We start from the raw sequence: 16,666 nt of genomic DNA, 5'->3' as shown, positions 1-16,666 counted from the left end.
CAAGATGGCAAGATATTAACTGCTGTCTTAGTGAATAGACTGAAGAGGGTCATTAGCAAATTAATACATCATGATCAAACGGGCTATGTCCCCCATAGAAACATTACCGATAATCATAGGCGACTCCAGAGAATGATTGAATTTGGCAGAGAAAGTGATGAGGAAATGGCAATCGTGTCCTTGGATGCAATCAAGGCCTTCGACCGCGTCAAGTGGGCATGGCTGCTGGCGGCCCTAAAGCACTACGGGTTAGGGCCTGGATATGTAAAGGGGCGAAAATGTTGTATAGTGAACCGCTGGCTAGAGTTAAGACAGGATCTGTGATATCAGATAGGTGGCAGCTCAGCAGGGGTACTAGACAAGGATGCTCGTGGTCTCCTATGCTCTACATACTGGCCCTGGAATCTCTGGCGATTTATCTGAGGCAGCAATATGACACCATAGGCATCGAGGTGAAAGGGGAGCGGAATTTGATCTCCCTATATGCAGTTGACATGCTGCTGTACGTGCGATTCCCAGAGGAAAACCTCCAGTACATTTTGGAAGTGCTCGGGAGATACGCTGTGCTGTCCGGCATAGCGGTGAACCCCCAGAAGTCTAGCTTGTTCCCATTGGGGGGGGGGGGGGTTCATAGGGATTCCAGTGGAGAGGTTACCGGTATTGCAGGTACCATGGGCGGTTAGTACTTTTCGGTACCTGGGGATAGAAATATCACACCGTGGAGGAGGAGCATAGGTGTAATACAGAAGTAGCCATGAAGAAAATTGAGAAGTGCATGCAGTTTTGGGAAAAGCTGCCTTTGGCGATGATGGTGCAGGGAGCGATGCTAAAGATGGTGGTCCTGCCGAGGCTCCTACATTACTTCGGGAATATACTGTACCTGATTCCTAAGGTGTTCTTCACCAAAATAAATAGCATGTGTAGGGACTTTTTGTGGCATGGCACGCGAAACAGAGTGGCGTTATGGAAGCTTCAGAACTTCCATGACAAAGGAGGATTAAAGCTCCCCAACTATGAGGCGTACTATGTGGCAAGCCAGTTGCAGTATGTTGCCAAATGGCTCTCTGATGAGGAGACCTTAGGCTGTTTGGGCGTGATTGTGCACCTTTTTATTTGAAAGAAATGATGTGGGTACCCAGGGCGGAAATGGTGGGACGCCCTAAAATGATGCTACTGGGGTGGAAGGTGTGGCGCAGGGCATGTCAAACGATGGGGGACCCGTCCCCATGCTCACCACAGATACCATTGGTTGTATTGACGGGGGCAGACGCTCAGCTGTGAATAATACTCCGGACCCACTGTGAACCGGCTGCGGTGGCAACGATGGGTGATATTTGGCAGGAGGGCTCAAGTATTACTTTTGAGGGCTGCGGGAGGAACCTGGGTTGCACGAAGGCCAGTACATCACGTATCACAGAGTGGTACAGCGGATTAAGAGAACATGGCCTGAAACTGTGTTGGAGGAAGAATTAGACGCCACCATAGACGTAATATATGATATAGCTGAGGGGGGTCACGAGATTTCCAGACTGTATGAGATGTTGATGTCTAAAGTGGGGAAGGAGGTCACGCAGTTGAGACTAGACTGGGAAATGGAGGTCGGGCCCCAATGGGAGATGGGATGTGGGAACGGGTGCAAGGGTATCATAAGAAGGTGTCCAGAAACGCGAGGCTGAAACAGATACAGCTGTACATAACACACAGGGCCTATATATGACGCCTTGAGGATATCGAAGTTTGAAAATGCAGGATGGCAGGCATGCCCCAAGTGTGATGAGGAGAACGCGGGCATGGTGCATATGTTCTGGTCATGTCCGATCATAGAGAGGTTCTGAAGGGGAGTGAAAGAGAAACTAGAAGAAAGAGGGGTCAAGATAGTAGTGGATATGGTGTGGGCCTGTCTGCTGGGGGGGCTCCCCAGACCACAGAAACTCAGACATGCAAGTAAGCTGAGGGACCTGGCTTATGTGCTCGCAAAAAGAAGGATTGCCATGGGATGGAAGTCATGCCATGTGCCGAAGATAGAGGTGTGGTGGAAAGACTTGCAAAAATGGGCAGAAGCCGAAACCATGGCATGGCAAGAAGCGTGTAGCACTGGGGGGGGAGGAGGAGACTGAGTCCCTGATGGCCTGGAAATCACTGATAGCCGAACTGTTTGGGTCATTAGCTGACCTGGCTGAGCCTGTAGAGGAGGAGACCGAACCACAGGATGCGGAAACTGAAGGTTTAATGCAATAGACTCGCAAGGAGGGTGGGTTAGAGGAAGTAGTGGTTAGGAATTAGGAAAAGTGTAATGAAACTGTTGGAACATGCACTGTTTGTTTGGTTTATATTGTTTGTAAAATTCAATAAAATCTTTTAAAAAAATAAAAAACATGTAATTCAGCAGCAAGTCCCCAACAAATGTTTTGTCTATATACCAATACTTAACTGCGACTCCATTCCGTTTCAGCAACTGGTGCAAAATGCAAACCATACCATCTTGTGTAGTCAATATGTAATTGTAATGCTCTTAAGATACAATGCCGATGGAACCAAAAACAACTACAAACGTACTGCATTCACACATGGCCAGGTATCAATATGGCAAGAAAACCGTAGCCATAACATACCACACAGGCGACACAACCAGTGGAGGCCACTATACTGCATACATTAGAAAGCAATGCTCATGGTGGGAATGCAATGATACTTCCATCATTCCAAAGCAGAGATTACCTGCATATCTTGCAAATGCCTACTTAATATTCTTGAAGCCAAAATGTAGGCATTGATGTACAAAACTACTATACCTTACTCCCCAGCACCAACCAGTACTCTCATAATGGCACAAATAAAAAATTACCTTCCACACTGTCGACCTAAAGCAACTTTGCATACATCAAGCATTCAAAATAATGCATTAAAGTGTGTGTTGGATAGTTTTATCCCCAATGAACCCAAGGAGTACACTCAGACAAAGAATACATGTACACAAATGACAGTAGCAGTATTTCCACATGATACGTAAAAGGGACAGTACTAAGTATGAGGGTTCAAAACTATCCTCAGTAACCTCTGAAACCACCAAGTACACAAATGAGTCACCGCCTCTCTAAGAATACTCAAGTAAATGCTATACATATGGAACTATCACTACATAAACCCATAATGGTACACCACCACTTCAGAATATACACAGATGGGAAAGTAGCAACAGGAATGCACAAGCTTGTAAACGTACCCTATGGGACACTGTAAACAGTTAGAATACGCCACCTGGTAACTAACTGCAACCAGAATACTACCATGCTATTTGCTGCATTAAAACAACCCAACTCAACCTTCAACGACTGTGCTACAAACATATCCTCAAACACTTCCAAAGTATGAGCAATTACAGTACGCCAACAGGTACGTAACTACCGTCAGAATTCTGCAGTAGCACAGTACAATGCCACAATACTTCAAAACACCAGCAGCAACCAAACGCATAAAGAAACAGTGCTACAAAAACGAAGCCGGCCAACAGCCAACTATTTGAATTAACTGTGCACTTGGGACAATCTATAAATAAACATTAGGACACATCTGTGTGACATTTAAGGGGTAAGGGGCAATAGATAATGATACAATTATATGTTTGCATTTTATTTTGAATTTAGATTTGTGCAACGCTATATACTAGCTCCTAGTTCCCAAGTGGTAGCTATTGATGCCTGGTTACTGCTGAAGACCCAAAAGCTGCTTGTAGCTCCTGCTTTACCAATCCTAATTTCAAGCACTGTATTTCTAGCAAATCAATCTCAGGAGCTACTTGAATCAGTCACTTTGGCTCCTGTGTGGGTGGACTGGCACTCTAGCCTGACCGATCAATCAATGGGGTCAGGGTGCAGTTGAAGGCCTCTCTCAATATCAAAAGAAATCCCCTAAAAAAATCTAACAGTTTGGGTATTAATTATGAATGGTTCCCCCCATTCATCTCTACCGTCAAACATCCTGCCATCCCTGCCTTTATATCCATTTTCTAACCTGAGCAGAATCAGATTTTCACAAGATACTGACACCCTTCTAGGGTAAGTAAGTACAGCAAAATCATGTTCCTGCCCATCTCTTCGGCAGCGACTTTTTGTCTGCCTGATTAAATAGGTTTCTTGCAGTAATGCCACAGAGGTTTGCTTTCTTTTGAGGAATGAGTTGATTTAAGTTTCTTTTTTTTTAGAGTGGTTAAGACCACGGGTGTTCTAGGTCAGAATATTAATGCTAAATCGCAGCTACTCGATATGCAGAAGGCATTCAACTGTTTCATGGCGCCATCTATGGCAGGTTCTTGAAAAAAGTAACTTTGGTCCCCGTTTTCAGTCCTGGATTAAACTCCGGTACTCCTCTCCCGTCGCCAGGGTTTGCACCGAAAACCGGCGTTCGGACCAATTCCAAATAGCCAAAAGCATGAGGCATGGTTGCCCATTCTCGCCGTTAAATATTTGCCATAGCCATTGAGCCCTTCGACCGACAGGATACGCCAACAACAGGCACATAGAGGCAGAAGATTTTCTGGTACCCACCACCCCCCAGATCATCTCTCTTTATGCGGTCGACGCTGCCCTTTTCATCTGCTCTCCTGAACATAACCTAGCCCCAGTATTAGAGGATATCATACTGTTTGAGTTTTCGTGTCTCAAAGTAAACTGCTCTAAATCTGTATTATTCCCATTGACAGAAGCCACCCATGACCCTCTGGGATTCGCATGGTCACAATCCGAGATTACATATCTTGGAGTAGTGGTCACACGTCAGCAGGACCCCTTGTACGAAGCCAACTTCGGGAAGTACCTGGGCACCCTTATCCGAAAATGCACAGGTTGGGCTAAATTGCCGATCTCTCTGGCCGGTAGGATCCCCATCCTTAAAATGATAGTGCTGCCCCAACTCTTATACAGATTCCTGAATGTCTCCCTATGGCCAGGCCGCGAATTCTTTAAAGCACTGACCCGAACTATTAATACCTTCTCATGGCACTCCGGTGCGGTCTGCCCGAAACTGGAAACACTAACCACCCCAATGTCAAGGGGGGGATTCGGCGCCCCCAACTTCGAGAGGTATTGGTTGGCTGCTCAGGCCCACTGTGTGTCACACTGGTTCGTAGCCACTTATCCCCCTCTCCATGTTAAACTCAAACGCCTGGCCGTAGATGGTCACGATCTCTGCTCCTTAGTTCACCCCTCCCATTGCATTAAATTTTAACCCCTTGACCGCGCTGGGTCCACAGCACTGGCCTTAAGCTGTGCAAACAGGCTAGCACTACACGCCTCTTCCATAGTGACTTCACCCCTCTGGAACTTTCTCCCGGAATCTCCCCATGTAGACCCCACAAAACAAAGTCCCTGGGCTAGTGCAGGTCTTGGTACTGTCCGCAATGTTTTCACAAGAATAGGTGCCCGGACTTCCCCTCAATCCCTCCAGATGATTCGATGCTATCCAAAATCCTGAATACCACGACCTTCAGGGGGGGAAGTCTCCAGATTGTACACTCCCCTTCAGAGTAGGGCCGCCTCTCCATTTGTTAAACTCAAGACTCCTGAGGTGTGGATCTAGGTATTGAAATGACAGACCAAGGCTGGGACCGCATGTGTGCTCCTATTCACTCATTTAACCGTGGATTTAAACTGATTCAATTTAAGGTACTTCATAGATTCCACTACACTCCGATCAGATTACATTGCATGTCAAAAGACCATCCCCCCCCCCCCATATGCCAAGATGTGGAACGGATGATGCAGACTATATACAGATGGTGTGGTCCTGTTTGTGCCTCTCCCAGTTCTGGGAGGAGGTATTCACTACCATATCTAAAATATTAGACTGCACTATTACCCCATCTACATTGACCCGTCTCTTCTACGACCTTCCCCGGCTTGGGCATGACTTCAGGAAATTGGCTGGTCTATGTATGTTACTAGCGACCCGTTGTATTCCACTGCTTTGGCTTCACCCTGGGGCCCCCACACATACTCAATGGCTTTGGGCTGTCACCTGGGCCCCCGCTACCAAGGAGTGTTGGGCAAGCCTGCAACCAGCAATGTCTAGACCCAGGAACATTTGGACTCCATTCATATGGGTGCAATACAGAGACGGAGACAGTCTCCCCTGATTTGCAAGTAAGTCAGCGCTCAGCCACAGACATCGCAGAGGTCAGGCAACCACTACGTCCTACTGGAACATACAGCTAACTCGGGAAGCAGGAGACCAGTAACAGCGCACCCATCCGGCAAGCGCACCGGCACCTGAGCACCAACTGCGGGCTCCCCACTAGCAAGCCCGCACATGCAGCACCTCTCTGGCGGCCATTGACATCCCTGTTAAGACAGGGAGAAAGCCCGCAGGTTAGCGAAAGGACTAGCGGCCAACATAAGGGAACCTCATTTCATACCATACCAAGGATGGGAAGCTATCCAGACCAAGAGCCTGGAGCGCAATATTCCTAACATGTTAATACCTCTGTTCGATGCATTCAGCAGAAACTGCACAGACAGGCAAGGTAGAAGGTGCCCCCAGAGACTAATCCAAAGCCTGTAAATAAGTAGTAGGGGGGGGGGGGGGAGGGTGTAAGCTGAAAAGAAGCGCAATCTCACCCAAAGAAGCGAGGACAGCAAAGCCGGGGGAAAAGAAATATAGTCAGATTGTGCAGAGGGGCGGCCGAGACATTGGCAGAGGCATCAACTAGCATTGGACACCGCCTAACCAACAGCACCTCATCAACTCGCCTGGGAAAACACCCCTACCTGCCCTCAGACTTGACCTGCATAGGAGGACGACAGGCAGCCTCACAGATCGCCACGCACGCGGCAGGCCCACAAGGCCCCACGACCAGGCAAGCTAGTCCCTACAATTGATCCACAGAAACCAACCGTGCCAGCCACCACAACAACGCACCTCAAGACCCCCCCCACGGGCCATCCCGTAAAACAAGTGCACAGGAGGGGGCATGCAACAAAGATCATGCAGCCCAGAAACCATAGATACCCCAGATAACGCCCTACCCGGGGGGGTACCAAGGCGATCAGCGAGAAACAGGCCAGATATGGAAGTCCAGGCCCAACTGCAGGCCATATTGGCCGAAATGAAGCCAATAGGCCAATGCACGCAGGAAACAAACAGCAGTGCTTGAAATTAAGCAGGACCTCCAGAAGTGCAAAACCTGCTAGCAACACAAGCTGAAAGGACCACAGAAAATGAGCAGCGAATTAGTGCCCTGGAGGACAATCTGACTACCACGGAATCAGAGCTAGATGGAGTGATGCGCGAGGTCCAAAGATTGGGCGAGAAAATGGAGGATCAGGAAAATAGATCACGCAAGAATAACCTGCGGGTGGTCGGCGTCCTGGAAAACTCTGAAGGGACGGAAATTGAATCATTCATCTACGAACTTCAGAATTCACTCCACATGCCCAATGCTAGGGACATCATAGAATGGGTATATCGCGCGCCGATCCCCAAGCCAGCATCCACTGACCGCCCAAGAGTCATAACGCGATTACAAAATCTCCAGCACAAAGTGGCCATCCTGAAAGCATACAGAACTGCATCCCGATACACTTGAACGGAACAGAAATCAGAATATTCAATGACTATTCTATAGAGGTTTCAAGAAGGCAAAGAAGCTTCAACCCCATATTCGAGGCACTTAAAAACACTGACCACAGGCACTATCTTAAATTCCCAGCAATCTGTTGCATACAGTCGACAGACAGTGGCAGTCATTTGAGGACCCTGAAACCACGATTCCTTCAACAAAAGAATCTGGTGTCGACGGACTTGGACAGTGCATAGACGGAAAAAACAAACACACCCCCAACACCGCCAGGTGTGCGCACCGACTAGGGGGAAGTGGCACAAAACAAGCAGAGGGCCCCGCGGTTGGGACACTGAAAAAAGGAAGCGCACCAGCCGACCCTGAAGCTGACCTAATCTGGAGACAGATCGACAACTGACCCTCACACGCTTATCCAAAGACCAACAGTGGAAAGCTGGCACTCTGCTAGGGACAAACAACTATTGAAGCGGAAAGGAGGCATTTCAAATGTGTCCCCAAAACACAACAAGGAAAGAAACGCAATTAAAGGCAACCTCCCTCACAACTGCTATCTCCCTCCATGAAGGTCCTGAGGAGAAGAGGCAGCAAGTCTCTGGTTTGCTCCAACCAACCCCATATATGGGCTCATAAACCTAGTATTGGGCAAGAGCCAGAGGACAGGCTCACCCAATGTTACAATGTTTGGTTCCTAAAGGGCCTATGTTTTGGCCCATGTTTGAGAGTTGTGGGGCTGTTGACCCACGAGTTGTAGGTTTATGAAAATGGGAAAGGTACGTGCTCAAGACGGGTGGATCCACATACAGATCAAGACAGCACAGGACCACCTGGGCCAGAACCAAGAGCTACACATACAAATGCACAATGACAACTTGTGTGACCCTAAATAGCCAAGGGCTATGCCACCCCATCAAGCGCAGGCGTTTGCTTAACTATATAAGATATACAAGGGGATATTGTCTACCTCCAAGAGACCCATCTCAATAGATAAACTGTCACATGGACGGGTGGGCACCCCAGCACACTCGCAAAGTCATGGGAAACAGGGGATCTCAATCTTAGTGCACAAATGGGTACCCCTCAAGTCCAACATACCTGTAATGACTAGGGACGGTTCGTACTGCTACAAGGGCAGATACAACAGCAACCAATCACCCTACTAAACATCTATGGCCCCCAACCCTGACACGCAGGCCTTCTCACGCATGTTTGCCAAATGCGCCCAATACATGCAGATCACCACATGAGGGGACATGAACATTCCCTTGGCGATCAAGGTCCGGGTTGAGGGCAAAGCGCTCGACAACACACCCAAACCGAAGGAGAGCTCTTCCCTCCACACACACCGATAACCAACTTGCAGTTGGTGGACATATGGCGACATACACATACGAACCGATACAATTACCCATACTATTCCCACTTACACAATAGCTATTCAAGATTAGACTGCACATATGGTATTGGAATGTAACATCCTGCCGATCACATCTCAGATCATGCCCCGGTGACCCTACATTTATCAATCCCGGACATGCCCCGCAAACCCCCGGCATGGTGCCCGAACCTGCGTTCCCTACAACACCTCGAAATAGTAGAGAAAATACGTGAGGAGTTCTGGGAAAATAATGAAACCCAGGGATTTACACTGCGTAGATGCTGGGACACCTATAAGGCTTACTTGAGGGGGCAATGTATCTCAAGGTGGGCATTCAAACAAAAGGAGTGGGGGGTTGGAGGGGGAGGAGGCAGCCCGGTTGACAACGGAGTTTAAGCATCTGGAGGCACAACACAAAGCGTCCTGCGATGGGCAACTTCAACCCCAGCTCTGGTATCTTACAACCAGAGATCAAACAACTCTCCACAGCCAGAGCTCAAAAATCATACACAAGCCGGTCACAGCAGTACTTCTATGAGAGTGAAAGGCCTCTTCACATGATGGCCTTAGTACACAAACCGGGACAAGCCGCACAAATGATCACCGCCATCAGGGACAGCGCAAACAGGCTGGTAGTGGGAGATGAACAGATTAGCGCGAGGTTTGCAGAATTCTGCTGGGAACGGTATACGCCGCCCAACACTTACTTCCCCCAGGCTATAGATGCCTTTCTCGACTCTGTACTCATCCCTAAAATATCTGAAGATAAATGCGACTAACTCAACGCCAACATCAGAGCAGCAGAAATAACGCAAGCTATATTATCGCTATCCCATGGTAAGGCTGCAGGGCCCGATGGGATACCAATTGATCTATACAAAAAGGTGGCGGATGCACTAGCCCCGAAATTGGAGGCAGTATTCCAAGAAGCGCTTGCCCAAAACCAGCTCCCGAAATCTATGCTAGCAGCCAACATCAGTCTTTCATAAGGACGGGAGAGATCCGGAACTCTGCGGGTCATATAGACCAATCTGCCTAATACACTCAGACGCCAAGATTCTGGCGAAATGCTTAGCCCAGAGAATAGAAAGCACCTTATCACAAATAATCCACAAAGACCAAACAGTATTTATAAAGGGCAGACACTGCAGCGATAACATTTGCAGGCTATTACATGTTATAGCCAGCAACAGGGACCAACATGACGCCATACTAGCAGTCGAAGCGGAAAAAGCGTTCGAAAAAGTCTAATGGGAGTTCATGTTCCAAGTCTTACCCAGATATGGCTTCCCCCTGCGTTTAGTCCAGCTAATTAAGCTCCTCTATACCTGCCCAACAGACTCTATAGTCACAAATGGGGTGGCATCCACCGAATTATTCCCTGCAATCGGGAACCAGACAGGTCTGCCCTCTTTCACCCCTACTATACACGCCCTGTCCATTGAGCCCCTAGCAATAATATTACGCATAGCTCCAAGGTGGGAGGGCATAAACCAAGGAGCATAAGATATCGCTCTATGCGGATGACCTACTGTTATGTATCAGCAAGAGTCGGTCTACCCTGCCCTTTATCAATTCACTGCTCCAAGACATAGGTCCGATGGTGGGATACAAAGTGAATTGGACTAAATCGTTGGTGTTGCCTCGATCGCCAATCTCCGTGATCTTAACTTCCCACCCGTCCTCTGCAACATCAAAGCGGACCTCGAGAGGTGGAACCACCTGGTGCCATCCCTAACCGGGAGAATAAACACCTTAAAGATGAATTCCTATCCAAAGCTAATCTATATAAATGATGCTCCCAAACTGCCCAGCCCCTAGCGTACTTAAAGAATTAGACTCAGCCGTCACAAAATTCATATGGTGAGGAAAGAAAGCCGACTCAGTCTCCCGATCTTACAAGCGAGCAAAGCCAAGGGGGGCTGGCAGCCCCCTCATTAATGGCCTATCAAGCGGCTCAAATCACATGGATGAAACGATGGCTAAACTAAAGCGATGAATTCAGTTGGCTGGCCATGGAATTAGATGCAATGGCGCTCGCTTACTCCCACTGAGATAATGGCCACCCCACCACTGAGGCTCAAAACACAACCCACCATTGGACCAACAATCCAGCAATGGCACAGACTCTGGGCAAAACAGTGGGTTCCCACCAAAGCAACTTCGTCGTGGGCCAGCGTAAGGTCAGTATTAGCGTATGGAGCACCACAAATCATTCACCCGAATCAGGGGCGCAGGTGGGCAAACCTACGAGTTATGGATGTCATGGAGGATAATGCGAGGATAGGTTTCCGAGACGCACAAACCATCCTAGGGCTCGAGAGGAGGACTGGCTATGGTACCGAACCATCCAGGCTAGAATATTAAAACACACAACAGGTGAATCTCACCTACTTCCCCCCGCGCCATGTGAGAAAGAAATGGAATGGAACCCGAAGCATTTCCGCGAATCAGCACATTTTATACCATGTCCATACCAGACAACAAAAGCCATACTCAAGCTCTGGCGGCACAATGGTCAGAAGGCCTTGAGACACCAATTAGCGACTCGGACCTACAAACTGGATTCGCAGCCATCCCGGGCGTCTCCCTCTGCCATAGGAACTGAGAAATACAGTATAAAATCCTTCACAGAATATACTGCACTCCAATCAAGCTATACAAAAACAAAATGGGGCTCCAACCCACGGGTATGTGCTTCTGGTCCGGTCCCAAGCTAAATCCATACTGGTGCAAAGTCCATCAAAGGCTCACAGAACTGGAGGGGGCGGACATTGCATTTATTCCCATCGCCACGCTTCTGGGCGCCGGCGGGTTGGCACCCAAACTTATGAACCTGATCCTGTTCACAGCGCGCAAACTCCTCCTAGTACACTGGAAAGCGGTAACACCACCATCATACAACGAATGGATCACTGCACTCTCCAAAACATGTAGACTTGAGAGGGCAGCCTTCAAGAGACAGTCTGATCTGGTAGACCCATACATCTAAATAGGTAAGGCCCACATAGTGAATCTGACGCAACTAACGCCACGACAAAACACAAGGACAAACCTGGCACAAGCGGACAGCGCACACCAATTACAACCAGGACAAGAGCACGTCCTAGGGATTGGAGGGGGGCAATAGGGTTGTTATAAACCGTACTTATTCTGAGAAGATCTATCACATATCGCTATCTCTGCACTGTGCCCGCTGATTATGCGTTTAAAAAATATGTGAACACCTGTAACTGTGACAACATTTTTCAATAAAGAGTTGGAGAAAAAAAAAAGTTTAAAAAAGTATGAAGTCCAGCTCTGATGAAAGAAGTTAAGGGTGCCAGGTGGGAGATAGAAGTGGATGATGAAGTTGGACAGTGAAAGGGGAGGCTGATTGAGTGTCTTTCCTGAGCACCACCACCTTTTCTTAATGATGCAAGGGGTGTGAATAACGGTAAAGTCAGCACGAAGGGTGAAGAAGCAACAGTGTTGTGGAGTAAAGAGATCCAAGTCTCAGTGACGGCCATCACAGTGTGTTTGAGGCAGTAGGAGTCCAAATGGTCTGTGAGCAAACACATTTTGCTACAGATGGAGCGGGCATTCCAGAGGACCGTGTTGAGGTCTGTGGAGGAGTTAGCCGGCAGAGAGATAGAAAGGGGAGTACATGATACAAGAGGGACGGTGCAAGCCAGCGAGGGAGATGAGACACAGCAACCAGAGCCTTTTTTTAGGGGTGGATTGGGGTAGGTAGAAGCACGATGAGGAGAGTAGGGTGGAACAGCAGGAGCAGGTGTTCAGTCAAAGGGCTGATAATTAGAAAAAGTACGCAGATCTCGGTGTGGTGGGAGTAGTAGCCAACAAAACCTTAAAATTCTAATTTACAAGGAAAGGGTCATGGGTGACCAAAAGCAATTCGGAAGTATACATAGTGCAGGGGTTTTGCGTTGAAGAGAAAAATGTGAGTCATATGCGGCCAGATTTTAAATACCCTAGACTCAAGTTCATACACCGATAGTGCATCACGCATGCATGCCTACAGCCAACCATATTTGGTAAGTGTGACCAATCATACTCAACCGAGAACCAATGTATTCCCACGCCCGACAGCTGAGCAGACTTATCAGGATTGCAATCAACCTGTTACTGCTGTTGTGAATGGATTAGAGCTTCAGTGCTTATATGCGGTGGAGGAAAGGTGGACGGGGGGGGGGGTGACAGCAACTTTATTTGAGACACCAGCTCTAGGGTGCAGAGTAACCTCGGCAGGCATCATCAGACACACATAGAAGAAAGAGGGAGTCTATACAATGTTGACTTTTCTATTAAGATAAGCAGCAGCAAGCCTTAGATTGGGGGCCTGTTCTGTAATATTTGGTATCCCATACGGCATTCTGAGCCTGGCCCCATCAACACTACAAGCGGCTCAACATTGGGTCTGCTTGCTATTCAAATATCATTACGCATAAACATCCAGATTAGAGTGTCAAAGTGCAGGCATTCTTTGTATGCATGGCTGCGTGTAAAACTCCAAAACAAGTATTTTACTGATGCAATTCTCAAACTCTTTTCCTTAAAGAAGAAAATGCTCTCACACATTGCCTTACTTGCATTGACCCACATAAAAGTGCTATACATTCACACCGACTACTCTTTTGTTTTTAAATAGGTTGCTGAGAGGTTCACGAGACACTTTAATACATAGAAAAACGGTGCGGTATAGCACGCATACTCTGTCGCTACATCCCTTGTACCTTTGCTTATAAATGTAGCCAAGTTGCCTTGAAAGGTTTAGAGCTTGGACGACAAGGGGGCGGATGAACGCACAGGTTCAATGGCCACCCCTTTTTCCAATGCTAGCCCTAAAGCCCCCCCCCAATGAAAACATGTCATCTGGACGATCAGATGTACCAGCAAACCAGGCGTAACTACTCAAAAGAGCAGACCAGCTCAACCCAGAACTGCTCTGGGCAATCCAGATCGCAGTATGGATGCGTGTTCACGGATAGAAACACAGCTAATCTTAATGATTGGCGACCACACACCGAAGACTCCAGAAAAAAGCACCATCAAGAGACTAAATAGGCAGAGACCAGAGCCGGAAGACAGAACACTGGGTACTAGTGACAGTACTAGCACTGAAGAGATATCCGCGCTGAGTGCAGTAATCGTAGTCGCCCAGGTAGGCGTCCTACACTGAGGGGACAGAAATGTCATTAGAGAAACGTCCCCTACTGAGTCTCTTTACCTGCCCTCCACCCCGTCTGAAGAGCGTGGCTCCTACGCTGTCCGCCATAGTGCTGCTCACACCGGCAACGCGCACGCCCACGCAGCCAATATTCTGCGCGGCTACAACACCCAATCACACAGGGCGCGTCATCTGCGAGCGACTGGCTCAACCATAGGAGGCGTGCCAGGCAACCGGGTCACTGGATGTGCTGTGTTCAAGGCAAGCGTCGTGCTGATGAACGAGTAGATCCTTATGGGAGTTCTGACTCTGCACCACAGTCCTGGAACGGAGCTTCTGTCATTGTCAGCTCAGGTGGAAACCCCGTCGATCTTTCATGAACCCGATTCCTCAAAGCTGCCTTTTTAGGGTTAGCTTTCTATTTTCACGAAGAGGCAACGCATTACCTCCGCGTAACGCGTTCTCCTCCCAGTGTAGTTACATTTGTACATGTGATGCCCATCTCCCTCACAGGAATTTTTCTTTTGAGGTATAACAATCTCCTACTTATACATAATCCTCACTTAAAAAAAGGTCCTGACCTTCCGCCAGAAACGGACTATTTCCCTGGTGGGGTGACCATATTTTCAGGAAGGAAAACTGGGACAGCCAGCAACATAAATAGACAACTGTACCATCCCCTCAACGGGCATCGCGCCCTGCATTTTTCGACCCCCATCTGATTGATATGAGGAGCCTTTGTGTTAACTCGTTTCCCAATGGATCTCTGTGGCCAACCAGCTGATGCTTGTGAGTGGCACCTGAAAGGTTGGGGGTTCGAGCTCAACCTGCCATGGCAACATTCTTTTAGTGTTATGATGTGTATTTACTTTATAATTGTAGGCAATTACGATTTAGTTAAGTTGTCAGCCTCCCTTTCCCCAAAACCAGGCCTGTCACGTCACTCATCTTTTCCCTATAACCCGCATGGGGTCTCTCGGGAAAAGGGAATAAAGGGCCCAATCCTGGGACATTCCATGCAAAACCGGAACATTTGGTCACCCTAGATATGGGAAGCAACATGAAGATGTCCCTACGGTTCCTCCTCCAGCTGGGTGGAAGAGTTTTCCAGGGCAGGCGGGAGTTGTGGCCTGGCAAGGATGAGTCTCTCACACAAATACTTTGTAAAGCATCTTGAATGCTAAAACTATGTACAAACTAAACAGTTCAACGCACTGTCTGCATACAACACGTCCTTAGATTAAGCATTTAAAGTTCTGTACTTCTTAATATGGATATATGCATAAATTCAGGAGGACTGCTCTCCTCTGCAGGCCACTTCCTTCTGATTCTCTGTAGTGTCACCTCATGAGATCTTGGCTGGAGGCTGGTGACCCGCATACTTCCTTTTCTTGAGAAAGGAGATCTCATCAATTCATCACAAAATCATTGTACTTCTCTGGATTCCTTCTCAACTGCTGCAGACGGCCACCATCAATCATCACCACCCTGTACTGCTTCTTATCTGTGCCATGTCACTTGGCTCCACATCCTCCTCTCTGACACCCCTTGATGTGTCTCTCCATTGGTTCGCAGACCGGCCCTTATTCACACCTTTCACTTCTTTCTTCAATCTCCATTTGTGGCACTTTCCCTGTTTACTTGAGTGTGAGATGATTAACCTCTTGCCTCAGCTGCACCTTTTGCAAACACTGCTACTCTCTCTAAATGCCATCTTTTTCCATCCTGGGTGCTGTGAGAAACCTAGGGGTATTCTCCCATTTGGACCCAGAGAATCCTCTATTCGGGTGGCACGGGGAGGGACGCCGCTTTCGGATCCCAACCCTGGGGGGTGGACGAGCACGGGAGGATTACCTGGGTAGGGGAGTCGGGTCATTCTCATGAGAATACCCTAGGCGAAACATGGTATCCCCCTTTTACCAGTTATCCACAATCGCACACTGCCTCTGTCTTTTGGGGGTATTTTCAAACACACATCTCCCCCTCCACATTTTCGCATAATACTGGGAAGAAGGAGAGACAACTGAGAGTAGCAAAGATTACCTGTATGAAACACCTTGCAAAACAGAGGAAAGACTACAACCAACTACCCTCATGTCCCACTAATGAAGTCAGGCAAGTTCAAGCAGACCCATCCCTGATCACACACCTGCAGCCCATTAACATCACATAGGTTTATTAAGGGAATCAGCTGAGGGACAGAACTCAGATGCAGTTTGGAGAGCAGGAGGGAGGTGTCGGGTACAGCACTCGCCACCCCCTGAGTCTCCTCACCTGGATCCCTAAAGGCCTGTTCTTGAAGGGTCTTCTCTTCCTTTCTTCTCTCTTTGTTAGAAGTCCTTTGTTCTCTACCAGTCTCTATGGTCTTCTTGCCCTTTTTCCGTTCCAAGAGATAGGTACGAGCTCCACCCGAGGTACCTTGACAGTGTTTGTGACTACAGTCAGGCGGACCCAAGGGAGCCTGCCCCAATACAGGGAAAAAGCCGGTTAAGGCATAAAAAACCCTGTGATGTTGTTGCTGAGTCCAATCCTGCAGACTGATGATGGTAAG

General features: G+C 48.1%; 1 protein-coding gene across 2 annotated transcripts in view; it reads right to left on the bottom strand.

The window, feature by feature from the left end:
* LOC138511692 (survival motor neuron protein-like) overlaps window positions 1-14,493 on the bottom strand; it is a 643,682-nt gene extending 629,189 nt beyond the window's left edge. The window contains exon 1 of one of the 2 annotated variants that reach the window (XM_069627523.1): window positions 14,176-14,493. In XM_069627523.1, coding sequence (XP_069483624.1) covers window positions 14,176-14,223 — 48 coding nt within the window. In that variant the 5' untranslated portion in view covers window positions 14,224-14,493. The remainder of the gene's footprint in view (window positions 1-14,175) is intronic. The other variant, XM_069627524.1, reaches the window with a different exon arrangement.
* Window positions 14,494-16,666: the final 2,173 nt, after the last annotated feature.

This window comes from Ambystoma mexicanum, chromosome 6p (assembly GCF_040938575.1).
Source record: "Ambystoma mexicanum isolate Mex_15411 chromosome 6p, UKY_AmexF1_1, whole genome shotgun sequence".
NCBI classification, from domain to species: domain Eukaryota; kingdom Metazoa; phylum Chordata; class Amphibia; order Caudata; family Ambystomatidae; genus Ambystoma; species Ambystoma mexicanum.
This window is presented reverse-complemented; position numbering and strand designations above follow the sequence as displayed.